Source organism: Etheostoma cragini, chromosome 22 (genome assembly GCF_013103735.1).
Source record: "Etheostoma cragini isolate CJK2018 chromosome 22, CSU_Ecrag_1.0, whole genome shotgun sequence".
NCBI lineage: Eukaryota > Metazoa > Chordata > Actinopteri > Perciformes > Percidae > Etheostoma > Etheostoma cragini.
In genome coordinates, this window is record NC_048428.1 from 12227488 (window position 1) to 12250854 (window position 23367).

Genomic DNA, 23367 nt, shown 5'->3' on the forward strand with positions numbered 1-23367 from the left:
ATAATTTTATTGGAAACTGTCTTGGACCTCCCCTGTTTTCCCCTTAACTTTCTCTACTCTTTACCCGCTCCTCTCTGTCATCCTTCCCAGTCGTTAATGAAAACTTCTGTTTGATATTCATTATTTTATCGCATGCATATAAAGCTCAGAATAGATGAACATCCATCTTTACGCCTTGCTTTGCTCTGTGGAAAAGCTAAATCTTTTTTATGGAATTCATTTGAAATTTTTAGGGCGGAACAATTATGGCCCAAACAACAATCACAATCATTTTGATCAGTATTTAGATCACAAGTAATATCACAATTATTTGTCGATTTTAACCAAAACAAATTTTAAAGTCACATAAACACATCCATATCACACTTTCACATCCATTCTGTGCATCCATATTGTGCTAAAGATCTCCTACCAGTCAAGGATTAAAAATCACACCTCTGTATTTTTCGGCTGAATGCCGATACACAATACATACCTCTATATGTTTTTACTAAGTGGGCTAAATGTTCAGTTTAAGGTCAAAGCCACTTTTCACAAGCTCTTTTATTAAAACAGATTGGGATTAAAATTAAACGCAAAAACAGGGTTTCCTTCCCAGATTGAAAATATACAGCTGTAATACATGTTTACAGGAAAATTATCTGAAATAAATAGCCTAGGATATATTTAAAAGAAATTTTCTCTGAGAAAGTTCCTTCACTTATTTTCAACAACAGTAATAGACTGAAGAAGGGCTGCTCGGAGAGTAAGAGGAGAAACTCAAGCACGGCTTTACAGAAGAAATGGGTCATGCAACGCAACATTAAACCACATGGATATAAACAACATTGCTTCGTTTGTGGAGAGGCAGCGGATGTGAAGACGTTAGATACACCGGTACAACCTAGGAAAAATGTTAGTCACACCCTAGAGCCCTGTGAGCTAACAGACATTAACTGGCAGTGGTCACTTCTGTTGTCTGAAAAGCAACACAGGCGTTTACTGGTAAACCTTGTGACTGATGTATGACAACTGCTATCTGTTGTGGAATTTTTCTCATGTTACTCTATCCTCTTCGACAGTCTACATCTAGAAACTAAGCTGTGTGGTGGAGGGAACAACTCTGACTGGCACACGATCAAACAGGGGTTTATTAAGCAGTAAATTGGGTTTGCCCCCCAAAAAAACGGAGCGTCCTATGAACGTAATGACACATTTAAAATATCGCTCGATCACACATATTTGATCGTGGGAAGCCCAAATCGTGATCTTGATAAAAATTTGATTAATTGTACAGCCCTAGAAATTTCACAAAATTACACAGTCTGTCTTCTGTACTACCGAAAGATATTAGAATGTGGACTGTGTATAAGGAGCCAGTGTTCATTAACAGAAGAAATTGCTGCAGCAAAGACCTTTAACCCTTGACTAAGTTATGGAGGCTTTGTTATTTATCACTAATCCATCCAGGAAATAAGGCAGGGACTTTGCATGAAGCAGGAATTTCATCAGATATCACAGATATCTTATTCAGAGTTGCTTAACCCTTGTGTTGTCTTCCAGTCAACCATGAAGAAAACTTCTGTTGGCCCTATCTCAATGTTTCAGTCGAAAAAGTTTTGGATTTTAAATTTTAGTTTTTTTCCCTCATTGTTGGCAACTTTTTTCAATATTTAAATCGCTTTTTCCGTTTTTTTTTTTTTTTTATAGCTTTTTTCACTTTTTCAATGTTTTGGGTGCTTATTTTTGGCCTATTTGAGGCTATTTTTACGATTTTGACCATTTTTCCCATTGTTTTTGTTTTTGGCGTGGGTTTTACATTTTTTTTTACATTATTAGCACCTTACCAAGATCCCATATTGTCTTGTATACATTTTCTTTTTTTTAAATGGGTCAAATTTCACCCGAGGACAACATGAGGCCGTGCATAAAAAGGCCACCTCATTACTAGATGGAATAATTCTCTCCAAGTGCACTCACATGCATTGTAACAACATTAAAAAAAATACTATAATTACAATCCTAAATGAATTAATGGTTAAAAAAAATGAATTGAAACTTGTGATTTAATTTTTTAGGTTTTTGAATTTAATTTGATTTCATTCATACTTTAATGAGCTCCCTGGCTTGCTGCGGAACCATTACTGAAACGTTAGCACTCCCAGATGTGTTGTTCATGTACAGTAAATGTTTTGGATCTGTCATGATCACAAGATTATTGATAAACCGTTTGGTAGTCTTTGTCAGCAGAGACGGCAAAAAGGAAAATATAGTACTATTTTCATTTTAGGTGGCAATTTATTTGATTGAAGAAGGGACAATGCAAATTAATTAACATGACCATAAGAAGGTTTATTGTCCTTTACAGTAGGCTGTTTTTGCTACAATCTGTGTGTATCCACAACCCACATATTGTATGAAAAAAAACTTTCAAAGCTGTGACGGTCCATTTTAATGTATGCACAACATTTTTACTTGAGTTCTTTTTGTCTCACTCTTCCTGTTTGTCTTTCTGTGTCCGTCTCTCTCAGTCAAACTCTTGCTCTTTGTTTTTCTTTTCCGTAATCCTCTTCTTTCATATGAAGAACAGAGCTTCTCTTAGCATCAGGCAGTAATTCAGTCTCAAACCTATTCTCCATGCCTCTTTGATACACACATTAGGCCCTCCGAGTGTGTGTGCGTTCCTTTTGTGCAGTCCATTCACTCTTCTAAAATATCCACATTGTTTCCTTTGGTAAGCAGCAGGCTCAAATGAGTCTCTGTTTTCACATCTTTTTTCTTAGGTTATCACTAGTTAGAGAAAGAGGCTCCAGGCAGCTTGTGTCAGATGCCTTTGAGTGGGTGATCATCTCTTAGAATTTCATAAAAGAGTGATTGTGTTTATTTTAGCAATTTGGTAATTTATTGAGGCTTTCCACCTCATTGTATGTTGTGGCCTACTTGATGCTTTCAGACAAGCACTTAGAGAGCATGTCAGCCCACTTTGAGTAAGTGCACAGAGGCCTGGCTGTTCACAGGCTTTGGCTACCAGAATGTTATTTGTACTGTGTAATTGTCTGTTTGCATAACATAACGACGTCTGATATTCTCTTGGAAATTTCTCTGCTTACATTCTGTGTCGACAGACTTAATGTTTTGGGATCACTGAAAAACAAACACTTCCCTAGGAGCATTTTTGTGTGATGTAAATCGCACGGCCGACTCGGCCCAGTGAGCAAAGAAAAGTTCTGGGCTGAAAGGGAATCAAGATGTGACAGAAAGAGGAAAGTCATGAAAAATCACATTTAATCTTGTCTTAAGCAAATCACTCCGAGGTTCATTATCACAGGATGTAGCTGTACAGCCATGTTGTGAATCTGATAAATTGTCATTCTGGATGTCTTTATCTCATGTGTATGGACCTGTGTGTTTGTTTCTGTGAATGTGTTTGCAGGTGAAGGTGAATAATGAGGTTGCCACAGGAACAGGACCCAACAAGAAGGTGGCCAAGCGGAATGCAGCGGAGGCAATGCTTCTGCAGCTGGGGTACAAGGCCTCCACAGTCTCTCAGACGCCCACTGAGGTAAAACTCTACTTCTGTTGTTCACATCAGCTTCTATATTTGATAGCCTGTTGATATACATGTCTCCCGCTCTGTTTGTTTTTATTTAGATGGGTAGTTTCTCACGTTGACACAAGTTTAACAATATCTATGTAAAGTATTCTGTCCTTGCTCGTACGGACATTGGGAGCGTAGTTATACACACATTATATAGAGCTGCATTAGGCTATTAGAAAGCAGCACACTGACTCCAAACCACAAATTCATTTGAATACAAAAATAATACGTAGGCTGCTTTGTGGTCCCCATTGAATCTTTGTCATGTATACATCATAAAAGGCTCAGTGATGAGAGTGATAATAACACAAAACAATTAACAGTAACAGTTGTAAGTTACATGAAAGAAAACCTTATTTGGTACACGATGACAAGCATTAAGAACGTATTAATCCAGAATCATTCAACCATCACCCATCAGTTCATTCTTCTACTATACGGTTAGTACAAAATGATGAACACACACACACACACACACAGATGTATATAAGACGTCTTGCCATTAGTATTCCAGCCACGTTAGCAGCAGGGACAGTGATTGGTGGGGAACTGTAAAACTGTATGCTGAAGGATTGCATAACAAAACATTTTCCGCACCGCTCATATTTTTTCTGCACGCCATCTCAGCTGTAGAGTACGCAGAATTCAAGAAATCCCAATACTCAATTGATTTTTAGATGTAACCCGATTCCCAGTGCAGCTGACATGATCAACCTGTTATGTAACATGCTCAGCTCCCCTGACCTGCATGTGTTTTGCAACCAACCATTGATCACCATCATCTTTATTTGCCTTTTAAGCTAAAGGGAGCACATGAAGACAGCGGTGGTGTTACATAACCAGACTCTGTAAATCGTAAATTGTTCCCCGAACAGCTCATTAGTTAGATATGTGCTGCATAAAAGCCAAAGGATGACATTTGCTCTTATCAGAATGTCTGTGAAGTTCATGAAGTCAATATCTCCCTATGCCTTCATCCTCATACTTAACAGTCAAGCTCTGCTCTGACATTTTTTAGTTTGGACTTTTATGTATTTCTAAAGCTTCAACATATTAGTCCATGACAGTGTACACTCTTTACACTGAACAGGCTCCGGTTGAATTTGTCAACAAGAAAATGTCAAATGTGTGTCCAGGTTGACTCAGTGGGTAGAGCAGGTGCACATCTGCTGAGAGGTTTATGCCTCGACGCAGAGGTCCAGGGTTTGAATCCGACCTGTGACCATTTCCTGCATGTCTTCCCCCTCTCTCTCCTCTTTCTTACCTAGCTGTCCTGTCAAATGAAGGCGGAAAAGCCCAAAAAATTATGTGTGCAAGTCAAATGTTGCACACAAGTTTTTGGACTTCTGCATCGTTGCATGTTTTGTCTGTTAGCCCTATAAAGTACTATGTTTGGATGTCTAAGGTTTCAGATAAATGAGATGCTGCTGGAAATACGCAGTAAATTAAGTCTCACTGTTGATTTTTCCTGGAAATAGGTGAGACTTTTCTGGTTAAACTCAAGGCAAAATATTTAGACAGAATGGACTTAGTGGCAGATGCAGGGCTGTGCAGTGGCCTGATAACTTTGAAAACATCTCTAAAAGAATTAGTTGCACGGTCTCCTTCTCATTAGATCCTCAGACAACTCCAAGTTCCATGGAATTATTCAACTGTTTGTGTGGTAGGTTAAGTTGTCTCTCATCAGATTTTTCTGTCTTTCGGTCTCTCTGTCCTCCCCTTCTTTAGGGAGCTCTGTTGCACTACATTGACATCTGTGCAGAAGTGTGAAGAGGCTTTGTGGGTGTATTATAAGGGGGGTGCATTTGTTTACAGCCATGTCATCTCCTCAACTGTCACACTCATTAGAAATGATTTGTTTTTCTGTTCCACACACGTGTTTGGGGCTGTGTGTGTTTATGCCGGCAGACGTGCATACCACAGCAGAAGTAACAAATTGAATAGAAGCCTTTTTTAGTTGCCTAACATTAACAACAACCCTAATTAAGCTGGCCTAGACAGACACTAGGCTCTTTAAGCATCTCCTCCTGTGAGCTCTTGTCTCTTTGTGGCCCAAACAGTAGGAAGGAACTCGTCTGACATGCGTGAAGAAGCTGTTTGTTCAAGAATCTACATCTCTCTTACCTCCCCCTTCTCTCCTTTTCTCCGCATCACTACAGATGGACAACAAAGGCTGGAATGGACAAAAGGCGTCATTTACCGAATCAACGAGTAACAGTGAGTATCCGCACGTCTCCCTGTGTCTCTATCCATTTCATTCTCCTCCTCCTCTCCGGCTCTCCATTGCTCCCTCTATTCCGCAGGTGGTTTTAGCCGCCGAGATGGTCCGGCGTTTAATCTCTGTGACTGGTCAATGGGCTTCTGACTGTCAGCTTAATTGGCCGTGCGTCCTCGTGGTGAGCCTGCGAATTAAGGTTCATTCAGACACTGAGGCCCTCCAGGGAGTCCCCCCACTGCATTCCTGTGTAAAAAAAAACGTAGCCTTTCACTCAGGATTAACACACAAGCACACTGAGCACAGATGCGCGCGCGCACACACACACACACACACACACACACACACACAGAGAGAGATAGACACAAAACAGTAAGGCAGGATATATGATGATATAACATGATGATTAATATGAAGCAAGATATATCTCACTTAGCTGTGTCTCTTCCACATACCAGCTGTAGACAACATAAGATAAAGACTTTATGAAAAAGTACCGGAATTTTGAAGTTACTTTATCATCGTTACAAACAATGCTACAAAGGAAGCTCATTGTAACCCATTACAGACAGAGTATAAAGCACAATAATAAGACCTTTACACCGTATACCGGGTCAAACATGAAGATACATATGCAACAAATGGGAGACATGTTAAAGACAGCCTCCTTAGCCATCAGAAATCCTCCACTTGTGGACATTTTTAACTGTAGACAAATATAAAACAGTTTTCTGACAGGATTTATGTATGAATTTACATGGGAATGTGATGGCCTTAAGGAAAATTTTATTTATAGGGGTAAAAGGACTTAAGGACCCTTCACTGAAAAGTGTAAGGATGCTGTTTTGAAGAAAACAGCTGGATTCTATGAGCTGAATATTTTAAGTTGGCTGCCTGGTCTATAATCAAAAAAAAATAAAAAGGAAAAAGCCTTCCTCTTAGCAAAGTTGAACGCTATTTCAAGACATTGTTTTTTCAGTTGTCTGAATCCAGAATCTGGCAATAAAGTTATTTTTCCATTTATTCAACATGATATTGCAGTTAAGTAAGTTCAAATGTATTACAGGTGTAGTAGTTTCAAGGCATTTATAGTCATGGTGTTGCTTAAGCTGATCAACGTGCAATGTAATATCTGAGCATAATTTGTTGTGATGTCCCAGCTTGATAAAAGGACACACGTCAAGCAGTTTTACTCTGGATGGCAGCAAAGTAAATGTCAGCAGCTTGAGAAAGTGCAGTTTAGGGGACAAATGAACAGTGTGGGAGATGTGGAACAGCAGAGTGAAAAACAAAACAGATAGGCTTATTAGATTTGAATGTGCTGTCGTCAGTCGGGTCTAATGAAGGCTTTTGGCAGCACTGCAGTGCTCTTACATAGGGTTTCTAGCTTCAGTCTAAGGAGGAGAATGAATGTGATATTTCCCATTTTTAATATTGAGTACAAAGCAGATTGGTAAGACTCTTCTAAGACTTCTTATGTTTGCTTATTGCTGGTCCTGACTCTTTATACAGAATCTAGTTGAGATCTGAGTCCCTGCCACAACTTTAATAGCCCTCATATGTGTGATTTAGACAAATTCTCTGAAAGATATATCATCTAGATTATGTTTATAGATAAATGGTTGTTCTCTTGGATAAACTATTTTGGTGGTTGTGGTTTCTATGGTAGCCCAAGCTCCATGCATTGCCCAATACCTCCAGAGCAGAGCCCCGTGGGAAACAAAGTCTTCCTCATTTAGTGATTATTCCTATTGTTGGCCTGGAGCGTGTCTTTGGTCCCTTGCCATTCCCACTCATAGTTTATCTCTCACTCAGCGTGAGGCGTAACTATTTGCTAATTACCTCTTTAAAGTTGCCCAAACCGCACAACACTCACACGACGCTAATGTCGGAATAATGTTTGCATAAACACCATTTACAACTCATTCAAACAGATACAGCTGGTCTCAGTTTTCTGTGTGTCTTTGATTGCTGAATGGAAGATTTTTCTGGTATGTCCATTGTTTTGATAGATTATGCTGTTTATTGAGTAGAAGTGAGAAAATCTAAACCAGTTATCAGAATTGCAGCATACTCAGTAAAAGACAGCTCTGGCATCAGAATGATTGTAACCTTTTTTATATGATAGACAGTGATAATTTGTTATTTGTGCTTCAGTGTGTTTTTTTAGAGAAAACAAATGCCAGATATTTGTTTGTCAGCTCAATTTAAACTTTACAAGTGTTTAAATTACAGGAGCGGTTTCACAGCTAAGTTGCTTTTCACTATTAAATAGAACTTTACAAGGATTACAAGTCAAAACAGATGACAATCTTCTCCAGTGGTCTCATTTCTCACCTTGCTGCAGTAGTGTAACGTGTACTCCTGGGTATGTCACTACACCGTGACATCATTGGGGGTGTGGTAACAGAATCAGCAGAGCACACTCCTGACCACACCAAAGCACACCCTTCATCGATGATGGCGATGGGGACAACAGGCTTAAAGGGTTTAACCGGAGAGAGCAGTGAAACGCTTCTTTAACCCTGGTTTGGAGTTAGTTGTAAGATGTGACACCTTTTGTGTAGATGTCCAATTAGTGCTGAAATAAATTCCCGAGAAAGTTGATTTCTCCTACTCGCCGAGCCGTGCTGACCATTCCCACGCGTACCAGGATGCATTGTGCTCATTTTTGCTACATTACACAAGCTCTCTTAGCTTTTTAAATCTAATTAATACATGATAGACATTTAAATTAGCCAAATACTAGGGATGTCCCCAACCAGGAATTTACATAGTCAAATCAGATTTGTCAAGTCTTGCCTATCTTTAACTGATCGTTGAAGGCAAGGTTCTGTGTAAGGTCCTTTTGTATGAAAGCATGCAAGTGATTAGGAGACCTATGCAGATTAATTGAAAGTGGTTTGGAGCGAGCACGCTTGCGTTTTACTCAAGCAGTCAGCAGCCGGCACGCCCCCAGTGACGTGAAGCGGTGCACACCGAGGAAAAGTCTGTTTTCCTGCTGTGCACAAACACAAACGTCGCATATAATGCTGCGGCTTGTTGGTCTGGTGTGTATGATTTGATAATCATTTGGGCAGACGGATCACGCCGTGGGCTGTATACTGGATCTAGATTTATTAAAAGCTTTTTTCTTCGCACATTTTTATTTTATCTACATCATAATGTGCTGTACATTAAATTATTGGGAGAAAGCAGGTAGGTTATGTCAAATCCAACATTGAGCACCCCAGTAGCCAAGATGACATGATCCTCGTTTCATAACGCCTCTGCAAAGATTGATTTGATTGTGAGATTGGCAGTCGAATTAGGCTCCTTTGATCGAAGCATCAAATATTAGTATATTCCCTAAAAAATAGAATGACTTGCTCGAAAATCGCCTTGCTGGTCTTGGTTGTCTTTTCTAGTTTATCTTTAGGATTCGGAAGTTCTCCAGCTAACTTTATCCAAGGGAGGAGTAAAACTGTTGCATAGTAATGCACGGGTCCCTAGATACAGATAGATACAGTAGAAATTATGTTGAAAAATGGCAAATTTAAGAATTCCCTTTAAGATTTCATCCCTGGTTGATTTATAGAGACGTGATGTTAGTTGTGGTAACAGCAAGTATGTTTTATTAATACAGTTCAGTTTAAAATGACACCTGTCAACGATTGCAAGCAGCAAACCCACCAGAAGACGAGCAACTTGTGTGTATGTTTCTTATATGTTTTAAGGGAGCTGGATATTATTTAGCTTTTTCTTTTATAAAAGAGATGGCCAACATTCTTCATTTTGATGGCTGCCATCTTGAAGTCTGGCATCCAGTTGTCTTCTGTTTTTTTTGTATCCCTTGTGCATGGGTATGGAATTGTAATCCTGTGCAGGAAAGGCGGACTCCACCAGTAACAGTTAAACCTATAATAAAGATTCACTCACAGAAAGTGTTTAACAATGGCTATTAAAAGACATCAGCCATAAATCCCATGACAGATGAGTGTGACATGATGGATTATAATGGTGTGGGCCAGAAAATGTATTAATTGTATCATTGTGGTTGCTTGTACCTGAGCTAACGTACAAACTGTTCTTCAAACACCTGTAACACAGTTATTGGCCAGCTACATGTCACATAAAGAGCATTGACGCATTTTGTAAAGCCAAATGGAAGAAAACCGGGAACTGTGTTACTGGCTATCGCGCTGTCCTTCTGGTCTTGCTCTTCCACAAAAAACACACACACACACACACACACCTCAGGCTCCCACAAGCGTGCGTGCATGCGTGTATGATCTTTGGGATGCAGTGCTACAACAAACAGGGTGGCTTGGAGCCAAGAAGGGAGTGTAAAAAGAAGTAAGAAGAGAGTGATTTTTCTCCCTTCTATTCCCATGGGTATTTCAGCAGGGCTTTTCACTCGAGTTGCCACATTTCATTTCCTGCTGTGCATATGTGTGTGTGTGCTGTGTGCATGTGTGAACTATGTGAAGGTCTTGCTCCACCTTGGTGATTTATAGCGGCGGGCTCTGGCCCTATCTGTTTTCGATCAGTCTCATGCTTGGCTCTGGCTTCCCTCCAACGCTCCCCTGGCCCACCGGACGCCGAGTCTGGGTGGGACCCCTCCAAAACTGCCTGGAACCAACACCACATACACACTCTCCTTTACTCTTTCATTCCCCACTTCTCAGCCTCACTGTGCTTCTCCCCTGCTCTCTCCTGTCTCTAACTTGCTCCCACTTCATGTACACAATTTCACAATCTTTCCAGCCAACGTCCTCATGCACAAACAAAGTTAGTCACTCTCACTTATTCTCTCTTGCTGTCTCGCCTTCTTTGTCTCACTCTTGATCTTTCTTGCTCTCACGCTCTTTCTTGCCATTTGACACCAGATTCGAGCACTCAGTCAAATGCAAACATGCAAACATCCTCACAGGCACGCCCGCGCACACTTAGGCAGACAATCATACACACTCACACGGATTACATTCATCCCCCACCCCCCCAAACACAATATTCTTTGTCCACAGCTGATGTCATGTTGGCTAACACCTTTCATTTTTTGTGATGCATTCAGAATGTGCAGTCCTGCGAGTTTTACTTGCGTAAATTCTAATTAAAGTTGCCATCGTGATTGGGAGGGGGGGTCCTAACAGTTGTGTCATTGTTGGCAATAGGCAGTTTGTTGTGGTATGAGTAATAAGTCCTGGATTTCATTGCTGTTTCCTTCAGCTTTTCTGTTTCTTTGGAAAGGAACGCAAACCTCATTGTTCATAATGGGAGATACTGTCTGCAGGGTCTCAGAAACCTGAGACAAGTGCGCCAAACTCTCTGTCTTTGTATGTGTGATGGTAATGTTAACTCAAACAGGAAGTGGCTTGTCAGTCATGCGCTCACTCCAGCGCTTTCTCCCAGCTGTTGGCCTGTACGCACACACAAACAAGCATACACAGACAGACACACACACACACACACACACACACACACACACACACACACACACACACACACACACACACACACACAGCTGGTCTTCCTGTCTCTGGTGACCTTGGCTGGGCTTCGGAGGCTCTGCATGGTTTTCATATCCACTCATCCCCACCTTCTCTTCCATCTGATCTGGCTTCCAGTTCATCCTTCTCTTTTATCCTTTCAAATCTCTTTTTCATCTTCATTTACATCTTATACGCTTTCTTCTCACTTTCACTGCTGCCACTAAGTGCCGAAAGTATTGAGCCTCAACCCGTTGGTGTTTCTTCCTTCCACCTGTCACGACCATTTCAGAACAGTGATGTCAGAGTACAAGGAAGCCAACACAAACGAATGAGATTTATCCAAATGGTCTGGATCGGAACAAAGTCTTGGAGCGTTATTGTGCTCAGCTGGCTAGAACTCCAGCATATCTGGATCGAGCTGCGTCCTGTTAAACAAAAGCTGGTCCGCATTGCCTCGGGCCTGTCGGATCCAAATCACTCGGGACATTTCCTCAAGCCACCGAAGTATTCTCACAAGAACCTTGATCTGAGACAAGACCTGCTTTCTAGTTCTGTTTGGTTGGCATTTGAAGAGATATTATAAGTGAAGTAAGATGCCGGTTAGCTGACAGCGCTGTTTCCCATCACTGTTGAAGTCATAGCCACTCTGTTGATATTGGTAGATGCTCCGTTTGTGTTTGAGAGCGAGGAAGAAAGAGGCTTAGTGTATTTCCCGGCAGACAGTTGGATAATGTTCGGAACTGCCAAACCACATGAAACTGTCATCTACGTTTGGTGATGGAATGCCAGTTTGGGAGCCAGCACACACGCTTGCAGACACAAAAATGGCCAAAGTTAGGTGCACACACACACACACACACACTAGCATTGTCTGGTTGTGAGTGACTTAATAATCCGTTTTCTCTCTTTTTCTCTGTCCCTCAATCTCCCACTTTTGTCCCTTTCTGCTCCTTTATAAACCATCTCACCCCATCTATACTTTAACATTATTTCTGCCCATTCCATCTCTATCTGCTCTCTCTTGCTCCTCATCTCTGTCCTTTTATCCATTCATCCAACCCTTATGTTGTCCCTCTTTTTTTTCCTCCTCTCCCCTTCATCTCAATCTCCATCCATCCTCCCTTTCCCTTGACTCCTCCAGCCCCGAAGGGTCTGCTCCACCTCAGCCCCGACGTCTACCAGGAGATGGAGGCCAGCAGGAAGCAGGGGGGCAGTGCTCCGGGCCCAGGCTGCAACAGTGGTGGCTCTGTCAACTACATGGCATCCAAAGACATGGGGCCTTGCTCTGCCCCGCTACCCCCAGGACACTCTCCATACTACAGTAGCTCTTCACCCAGCCCAACCGCTACCATGGCCAGGGAGCTGCTGCTTAATGGTCAGTCACCCACAGCCGACGCCTCCCTGCCCATGAAGGGGAAGAACTCGGCCCTGCCCTGCGGCGTCTCGGTGCAGCCTGCACAACAGCTGGACTACCTGGCTCGCATCCAGGGCTTCCAGGTGAGATGCAAGAACATGAACATGCTACTTCAAGGGTAGATCTGAAGATCAGTGTTCATAATCAAAGTGCTCATGTTATGCTTTTTTTTTTTTTTTTTCATTCCTTTATTGTGTTATATATTGTTTTTGTGCTTGTTATAGGTTCACAAAGTGAACAAGCCCAAAGTCCACCCCAAAGGGACTTACCGTCTTCCAGAGAAAACACTGTTCACAAACTGCTCCAAACAGCTCTGTAGGTGTAGCCCAGCCTTTACTTCTGTGATAAACGTGTGGCACTTTGTAACACACGTTTTAATGCTTGCCTTGCTGCTAGCATGGCACTCCCTCATGATCTGCAACTGACAAGCCAGCACTGCACATGTGCGACTCCCAACAAAGATGAAACAGAAGTGAGATGCCTCACTTTGTAGCTAAAACAGAGAGCTCAACACACACGTTGAAAAGACGCGCAGCAGCAATGTGCAGTACAACAAATATATGGTGTTTTCTGAAAATTAAACCACATAAACCTGTCCTGGCACCATCTCTAAATTATGAACTTGAAAATGAACACTTTAAATGTATACAATGAATGGAAAGTCTAGTATTATACAACTAGAATCTTACTTAAGCTAGCTTAAGTCCAGGTTAGGCAAAGGTATTTGGAAGAGAAAACAAAGGTAAATGGTACCCAAGCTGGCCATTGTAAACATCCATCACTGTTTCCAAACTGACTTGCTGGTTTAAAATATAACCAGTATAACTTACACAGGATTTCCCACAAGAAATTTGTTAGCACAGGTGCTAAGCTACTACTGCAAAGCACTAGGATGTGATTGATCAATCACGTGCTAAGTCGGACAGATCCTGATGCATCTCATTTTGTTGTCAAAGTTCTAACTAGATGACGGTTTCAACAGTTGTCTCACACGTTAAATGTGTGGTCTGTTGTGTGATGTAGTGCAACTGAACAAGCCTAATATTATACTTTTACAAAAACAAGCCATTTTCCCTGATGTAAGGGAGGCGATTTTTATTCCAGACAAGCAAGGGCAGCTCCACCACAAACATCTGCAGAAAACCTGCCTACTGTGGTTCTGCATGCACAGTTTTCCCTGTCCAATTGTGGCTTCATATTTTGTTTCTGATCATCTGACTGCTCGGTTTCTGGCCCCATTGGATTTATCATGTTATCAGATCTAAGCAAAACTCTCATCATAACTGATTGAAATGATGGCCACAATTAGGAAAGTGAGACTTTGGTTGCATAATAGCATAATTAGCAACCAAATGGTGGTGCTTTTTTCTTATGGGTAAAAGCCCCATCAAGGAGGCCTCCATGCTGATAGGCATTGGTTTCTAATATATATTAATTCCACCTTTGGAATGTATGTTTTTTTTAACTGCCATGTATTAGGCCATAAAAGTCATAATTTCAACTTGGTTTAAGTTGCAGACACCTTGTGGTACTGTCATATAGTTTGCACACATGTTCAATAACAGCACAGATGTTAGCATGATCATGTATAAATATGACCCCCCCATGCACGTTCCTGCTCTGATTCTTCTTCCTTTGGACCATAAAGAATGTGTTCTTGGTCAACCTGTGTGGGTATGAAGAAGAAAAGTTGCACACAATCCCAGCCGCACGCGCACACACACACCTTTCCACATAAGTGATGCAGGCTTTCTGTAACTTTCTAAAAGCCCATGCACTCTAAACGCACAAACATACATGCAGCATTTACAGGTGATTTGTGGTGGTGGAGGCTTTCCAAAAAAGAGAAAGGAATGAGGGTGGTGCTCCTTCAACTGCTCGATAACGCACTATGCGTTTTCTGTTTCTCACTGTGGACATTATTGGCAGGCTATGGATTTAGAGCTGGAACTAAACCTCACAGGTGCTTCTGTCATTACCAGACTGGACAAACGCACACACACACACACACACACACACACACACACACAACAGAATCACACTCTGACTGTTAGCCCTCTGTGCCTGTAAAAGAGAGACAGCCCAGCACAGTGTGAGTTTTAATCAGTGCTGGCCGATCTGCGGTGCATACCATGCCACTGATACCAGTGCCTGTTCATTTAAGATGCAGATGCTTTTTATCAGTTTGAGCGAAAACATTTTATCTTAACCTGCTGAGGGTTCCTTTGAAAGCCCTTTGTTATTGCTCTGAGCCTTCCTGTGTGTGTGTAACCTGAGAGAGCTCTGCTGCCTGGCCAAGCCCAAACACACTTGTTCATATGTGCACACACATACACACACAGCAAGTACTGTTTACTAAAAATGGGAGAGTTGGGCTAAGCCTATGAGTGAAGTTTAAGTTCTTGTCGTTCTCATTCTTCCCAATCCATATCCCACTTTGCATATAGCTTAGTATATGTATTGTCTATGCATCTTTACATGCATTCATCTGAGTAATAGTAAGTAACACAAGTTAAACATGCTCTCTTTGTGTGTGTGTGTGTGTGTGTGTGTGTGTGTGTTTGCGCGAATGTCCGCGTGCGTGTGTGCGTGATTCTTAAACGAGGAATTCAGGCTGTAATTGAGCCATGCAGACAATATGTGTTCTATTGAGGGGATGTTTCATATCATGCGGGTTTGTAACGAGAACCTCTGGTTGCCTACAAAGCCGCGTTAGTCCAACTTTTAAGGCTTATGTATTCTTATGTGTTTTTGTGGGATAAACCACCACAAATTTAAAAATGTTGTTGCCAAAAAATGCACTTGTCTGCTTTTTCACTGGAAACGTAATGTGCTGCTTTGTGTCGAGCGGGCATTGCCTTAACCACAATCAATAAACAAACAAGCGCTTAGATCCACCGTAAGATTTTTTTTGTTGTAATTTGATAATAATCTCCTTGTCTGATTAGTAACTTTGTTTTTGTAATGTAATTATGTTGTCCAAGTGAGTGGATTACAGTGAATGCCGCAACACTGGATTAAAGCAACTAAGAAAGCACTGAGGACATTCTCATAGTGTCTGTTTCATCCATCCAGCTCCACAGACAAAGGCCTGGGCCTACCTGCTAAGCCCTTCTTTTGATTTGATTGGAAAATAGCCTCTGGTGGAACCTCTGACTGGATAAGCAACAGTGTGTTGTACTCTTGCCAGTTTGGAGCAAGGACGCTGGCACTCGCTCACTCGTGTGTGTGTGTGTGTGTGTGTGTGTGTGTGTGTGTGTGTGTGTGTGTGTGTGTGTGTGTGTGTGTGTGTGTGTGTGTGTGTGTGTGTGTGTGTGTGTGTGTGTGTGCGCGCTATTAATTTGGCTGGCGTGTTGTTGGCACAGTGGGTATGTGCACTGGAAGTAGGGCAGAAACAAAGACGCAGGAGGTAATAGACAACACATGGACTAAGGATGAAGTACTGAGTAAGAGCCACATAACATATTCTCCCTCTTTCTGTGTCCCTGTATTTCTCTCTTTGCTCTCTTTGGTTGATGATTCTAATGTGTTGGTCTTTCTGCTCCTCCATCATAATCGCTTCCCCTTATCTTATCTTTTCCCTTTTGCTTCCATACATCGACTAACTCTAATGCCTCATTTCTACTGCATGGTTCGGCTTGACTCAACTCACTTTTGTTACCAGGTGCTTTTCTCTATTTTGTTTTACACTGCAGTCCAGAATCCTGCCTACACTGGCATGATTCTAGGCTGATCGCCATAGCGACGCTGCATCTTGAACTTGCATTCGCTGGATCCTTTGATCGTCAATTGTACTGCGTTGTGAACGCTGTAGTTTTGCGGGCTGCCATTGTTTTATTTAAATCTGGGTCGAGCAAATAAAACATTGCCGTTGCTATTGAGGGCAGCTTGTCTTTTTGAATATGTCGGGTTTTTGCAAGATGTCACGCTAGTGACAATTTTCTTTAATCATTGGTCAGCAGTGTTTTAACTTCAACTTCTAGCATCGGCTCAGCTCGCTTGGAACCTCGACCTAGGTAGTGCTAAAAGAGTACCATTTATTATCCCCAACATCTATTAATGGAAAACCAAAAAAGAAGGGTTTCTAGCTTGTTGAGTAGAGCCGTGCCGTACCATGCAGTGGAAATACAGCATAATTTATCTTGCCATTAGTGTACTTTTAAGAAGTTGAAGGGTTTCACCCCGGCATTGCAGTCACCAGCTGCCTATTAACTTTGCCATCACATCACTTAATAAAATCATTACAAACTGCCACCGCTTCAGATTATTAACTGTTACCTCCCTTTAGAGTGTGCCAGAGATTTTTATATAGAAGATCAGTGATTGATGGAAATTTGATGATTTTTTTCCCATCACCATCAAATGGAGAGTTGATACACACCTGGACTAGACATATCTACTGCTTATTTTTGCATGCACTACATTTCCATAACCTGCTTGGTTCTTGGAAGACTGAAGCGTTTATCTAAGAGATTCTCTCTGTTTGTCTGTGTCTGAAAGTGGACTGGCAGGGGAGTTATTTACTTGTTGAGAAAGTTAATAAATAAGAGGGGAGTAAAAGGGACAGAGAGAAAGGAAGTGAGTTATTGAGAGTGTAAGTGAGTGTGTGCACGCGCCTCATAACATGCTGCTTTTATTTGTGGAGAAATACTGAAAATGATTACTCAAACATGAGTGACACAGTGGTTAGCATGTGTGCAACAAGGTGTGATTTTAAATACAGTATGTGTGTGTGTATATATATATATATATATATATATATATTCAAAACAGACAGCACAGTGTGGAAACCCCAATTTGTGTATGTCTGTGTAACTTCTTCTGAACAGCGGTCACTGTCACAGTAATGGAATATTGCACAGCATTTAGCTAAACTTCTAATCTAGTGTTTACAGTAGCACATGTGAAAAAGAAATGCCTTTATTATTTCTGCGAGGAGAAATTCACATTTTACAAGAGTCATTAAGTCAGCAAACTCATACAGTAATGTGATTTATATAGCAATATTTCTATAGTATAGTAATATTTTTAATATTATATATGACACTGAAATTGCATGTAATAACCCTGCCATTAGGTAAACACTGTATATAGATAAGATGACCCTTGTTTTAACTAAATGTGCAAAAAACAGTATCACACAAAAGAGTAAGCAAGCATCTCATTATTTTGTGCTGTGCATAATACAGTAAGCCATATTCCTGTGTAGCTGGCATGTACAGTGAATGCAGCACCTTCCCAGCGTGAATTACAAATTACAACCCTCCTGAGGCTGTGCAAATGGAAAATATGACAGAACTACTTTGTGTATGGTAGCTGAGATTTTAAGCAGCCTGTAGAGGTTTTTTTAGTAGTTTTGTGTTATTTCACTGTATGTGAAGTGTGGAGAGTTGGATCTCTCAAATCATGAGCGCAGGATCACTGGTATGTGTGACATTAAAGGTTTACTGTAAATGTAAAATAGAATCTGCAAAAGTTCATGTGAGTCAGACAGTGTTTCTCCTACCATTGTTTTTTTTTGGGGGGGGGCAGCGAATAGGCAACGCATTGGCAACGCATTTCCTGAAATGCCTGACCCAACCAATCATCGGGTCTTGGCTTGGGCATAGTGGAATTTGGGTCACTAAACTGTACATAAACCACCGAAACGTCACTGCATGTCACGCTAGTACACTAATAACACGTTAGACTTGGCGGCAGGTAACGATAGCCCACCGTTGGCTACAGTAGAAACTGGGTTAAAATGCTGACAGCTAAACGGTGTAGTGTGACTCTATTTCACTCTAGAGGATTCCAACACCGGGACGTACAACCGTCTGCTGCTAAAGCTATGAGTTAAAAGACACAAACTAGCACTGGTCACTGCTATAGACGGGATAAAATATTGTTTCCCTAAAACTGGTGAACCTCGTGGAACATTCAATTTTATTGTAAAATACCCTTTTCTCATCTCTTTTGTCTAACAGCTGGTGAAAGAAGTAATTATTGTGAAAAATTATTATTTTTTAAACAATCATTTAAATTCCCCCCTTTTTGTGTTGATCCAAAAATTGATCCAATCAGTGACTCAAAACCGTGATCCGAACCGTGATCTGTTGCACCCCTATTGAAGAGGGATGGTAAATTATGTAGCAAGCCATTATCTCATTGTTTCATTATTAAAATATGGTGTTTAGTTACATAGAAAATTAATTGCTCCAATTATAGGCAATTTAAAACATGACAATCTTATTTTAAATGTTGGCAACCAAAAGCTGTTGCCAGTTGGCAACCACTTTAAAAAGTTAGTTTTAAGCCCCTTAAGCGTTTAAGTGTCATTACTTTTCTGACAATATATAGGAAACGAATAAATGACTGTGAATGAGCGTATTGGCAGTTTCATTTTGAGAGTTTCTGTTTTTATATCTATTTCCCCTCACCTGTGTCCTCTGATAAAAGCTGACAGTAAATTGTCATTTTTGCATCGGCTGCAAAAAAACAGAAGAAGCAACAATCCCAAAAGCTCTCTCTCTCGCCTGTGACTCACACAAACCTACGCCGTGTGTGTGCAGAAACAATGGTCAGATGGTAACTCACATTGTCACAGGATATTTCACCAATTTAGAATTTGTTAATATCCTTTTGCATATGGTGATCACACATCGTCATGCTGTACTATAACATTCCAGGTTGTGTCTGGAAGAGTTGAATGGTATCTGCTGTATCTATCAGTTCTGTCCATCTGCTAAATCCAAATGCAATAACACCGCACAGATAGCAATCAGCTGAGGTATTTTATCTAGCCAGGACAGGCTTAACTTGGAAGATAGATACATACTCTTTGCTGTGCTGGAATTAGTACTTCCATGTTGGAAATCCCATGTTAATGAAAACACTATCCTTGGCGGGTGGCTGGTGTTGATAGTCATCCAGTTCAGTTCCCAGGATTTCTCACACTTTTACGTCGTTTGCTCTTCTCTCTTTCTCCGCTTCCTTCTTTGGCTCTGTAAAAAAACACTTCAAATGGTGCAGACTACACCTTGTACCGCCTGGCCCTTTCTACCCTCTTTGCCCCCCTTTTTTTTCCTCTTCTTTTACTGAACTCTTTTGCTGACTATCATATCTATGTATCAACATCAAACGCCTGATCTGGTACAAACGTTCAAAGACTAACAGTTTGTTTCCAACTTTCTTGTCATCGTCCCATTCATTTACTCTCTGTTTACTCTAGGATTTGCGTTAGAAAATACATTTTGGGATAGCTAATCCCACCACGCTTGATTTCTGCGGCAGGGTGATGGCTTCCAGCTGCTCTCTGCGGCATATTTGTGTGAAGAGCGACCTTCGAAAACAAGTTTTGTCTGTGGTATAAATCAGACCGTTAATGCTGTGCTGGCTTGGCGCACAGTCGCTCTGCTTACATGGTGGCCCTCTATGTGCGTGTCGGTGTGTATGCCTGTGTCTGTGTGTGTTTGGCAAAACTGAGTGATGATGTTTTTTCGCCACAATCAAGCCCATTTGCAAACCTTTAAATCAAATACACTCAAGTGCAAGCAAAACCATATTGCAAATTTGCATATGCAGCATAATCTTTGTTTTTTTACTTGCTTTTGTTCTCTGTATATTGAGAGTATTAATCACATTTCATGTAATTTTCAACACTAGGCAGTGATAGCAGCCGTGTGCCAGCACAGACCCAGCATGGGGAGATGGAGGGTGTGTTAACCTGGCACTTTGTTTTGAATCTAAACAATTCTCTTTATTATCTGCACAATAGTGGCTATAGAAACCGCAACCCCGGCGCTGTCAAAATAAAATAAATAAAGATCTACCTTGGCAGCCTCACAGAAAGGGCATGACGCAGAGAAGTCACTCCACCCAGCAAAGAAACAGTCAGACACACAACCACCGTAAAACCATAACTAATTTTTTTTGTGGTCCTATTTTTATATTTATTTAAACAAACAGATAAGCAAAAGTAAATAACATTGGTCTAGATGTCAATATACCGAAACGAACACTACGCATACCAAAGAAGGCAAAGTGCGCCTTTTCCACAATCCTTCTTGCGATCAAATGTTTAACACAAAAACAAAGAGAGAAAATACGGGAAGGAGGGAGACACAACAAAAACACAACAGCAAGAACGATGTGTGCAGCTCACAAACAAGACACACAGAAACAGACAGACACACAAACAAACGAGGCATAGACAGGGAGACCGGCATAAGACAAAAGGGACCAAACAAACACACACAGATAGAATCAAGAAGGCCGGAGCACAGTTCTAAAGCACGGATTTCAAGGATTCAGCACTGCTAAACCAAGTGTCCAAAATATAGATACCGGTGATTGTAATTTTGCCAATATCCAGAAGGAGGGAAAAAGGTAGCATAGAGCTTATAAAATGAATCCCTTTTAAAACATTCATTTTAACCACAGAGACACATGCTTGAACAGACTTGGGGAGACCAATCCATCTTTCCATGTCCTTTAAAACGTTCAGAGCATAAGGAATTGTTATACTTAACAATTAGGGAAAACCTCAACGCCTGAATATTTAAACTGCTTATCAATGAGGATGTTAGCAGGGATGATTGAATTGCGAGCAGAATTATTTAAATAAAGTGTAAAACCCCAAATTATTATTTTTACACGGTTTTGGACAGATTTAGCATACAAGATACAATGTGTTAATTTTTATCAAAGATTTACTATCATGTGCAAGAGGCATCACTAAGTTTAGTCTTCTTTATTTAGCTGGAAACTTGACTGTCTACTTTTTGTTGTTGGGTTTGCTGGAATCGTAAAGGGAACTGTTTTGGTGTCGAGAGAAAAGACTCATTTACTGCATTAAGTCAAATGTATTGGACTTAGTTATTTTTGTGAACAAAATCTTAGTTTGCAATTCTATTACCTGAGCAAAAACAAGTATTGGATTGGGACTCGGTATCTGCAGATATTCAGTATTTTAAAAATTTGATTGGAATCGGGGCCCAAAAAGCTGATTGGGACATGCCTATTAATTAGTGAGTTTTAGAGGTGCTGATAGGGGGATTTTTTTTGGCCTTTCAAAGACCCAGGCTAGCTTTTCTTTTTTTTTTTTGCTAAGCTAGCCAGCTAATGGCTGTGGCTGTAGAATGGCATCAATCTTCCTACCTAACCCCCCCTCGAGAAAGCAAGTAGCACATTTCCCAATGTGTTGAGCTATTTCCTGAAATTGCTTAATATCTACAAAAGTGATTAAAAAAGAGCAGGTTTCTTTTGTGCGCCACATGAGTCTATTAGGAATAACAGGATCTTTCTCCAGTTGTTGAAGAAGTGGGGTCTGGTATTTTGGTCACTCTGCACATTTATATTTAACATGTATTCTTCTAGAAAATCTATTTAATGATCCCAACTTTTCAATAACAAACTAGCTTCCTTAGAACTCATTTTAAGTCATTGTCTGTAATCCGGGCAAAGTGTTCTAAAGTTTTTTTTAGCGTGGCAGCTTTGTTTGCCCTTAACCTCCTGCCATTAGTGAAAAGTATATTAACAGAGTTCTTTAAACAGCCGTGACCCCTGATGTCCCCACTGAAGTGGTTCAGCTTGGACTTCTAATTGCTTCTCACCAACAATGACAGCGTTCCTCAGCTGAGAGGCCTTGTTTATTATAGTAAAGTCAAAGTTATTTCCGTGCTGTGATTCTTCCCAGACTGCACTGGGCTTAGTCTGGAATCAAGCTCTTATTCCTGCAATGCTTGTGTTCTGTGGTTTTAACTGGAGTAACATGACAACAAACCTAATAAGTGTTTGTTTTTGCAGTTACCTTGACAGTATTGTGTAACACAGTGCTAAGTATATGGACATCTACATAGTGCTGGACTGTATGACCAAAAGTTGTACAGTATATAATGGTATTTTTGTACCTTTAACCTTCTTTTGCTTGACTGGGCTCTTATATAGGTTAACAGCTTATTTTGTTGTCAGGAGTACATAGAACATACCATGCTTACTAAAATTGATTACTAAAGGGTTTGCTTGGCTCCACAACATTATACAATAACGTTATATGACAACAAAGGCATGAAACAGTTACATAATTTTTTTTTTGTGCAAACTGCAAAATAGTAAAATAAACTTAAATTGAATGAATACACATACAAACAACTTTAACATTGTCCATCCATCCATCTTTGTCCACTTATCTGGTATCGTGCTTCGGGGGCAGCAGCTCCAGCAAAGGACCCCAAACTTCCCTTTACCGAGCCACATTATTACAGGGGGATCCCGAGGCGTTCCCAGGACAGGTTGGAGGTATAATCCTACCAACTAGACCTGGGTCTTCCCCGAGGCCTCCTTCCAGCTGGACATGCCTGGAACACCTCCCTAGGGAGGCGTCCAGGAGGCATCGTTACCAGATGCCCAAACCCACTCAACTGGCTCCTTTTGACGCAAAGGATCAGCAACTCTAGCCCGAGCTCCCCACGGAGTCCCCACGACTGTGCTTCTCACCCTATCTCTTAAGGAGACGCCAGTCCCCCCTCCTGAGGAAACCCATTTCAGCCACTTGTACCTTTAACATTGTTTCACTTTCAAAGCATCATAGTTGTAAGATAGTTGTATTAAGAGTTGTGTGGTAGTAGGTTGGCGGATGTATGTCAGCGAGGCAAGACATCTAAAATCCTGTGTGAAATAGTGATTGCCCCCTAAACCTAATAACTGGTTG

The 23367-nt window shown here is 41.0% G+C and overlaps 1 protein-coding gene across 1 annotated transcript in view; it reads left to right on the forward strand.

Annotated features, from left to right (window-relative positions):
* Positions 1–23367, forward strand: part of stau2 (staufen double-stranded RNA binding protein 2) — a 97767-nt gene that overhangs the window by 39809 nt on the left and 34591 nt on the right. Inside the window, exons 10-12 of the mRNA XM_034861749.1 lie at positions 3413–3541; positions 5737–5794; positions 12405–12760. Of these exons, the coding sequence (XP_034717640.1) occupies positions 3413–3541; positions 5737–5794; positions 12405–12760 (543 nt within the window). The remainder of the gene's footprint in view (positions 1–3412; positions 3542–5736; positions 5795–12404; positions 12761–23367) is intronic.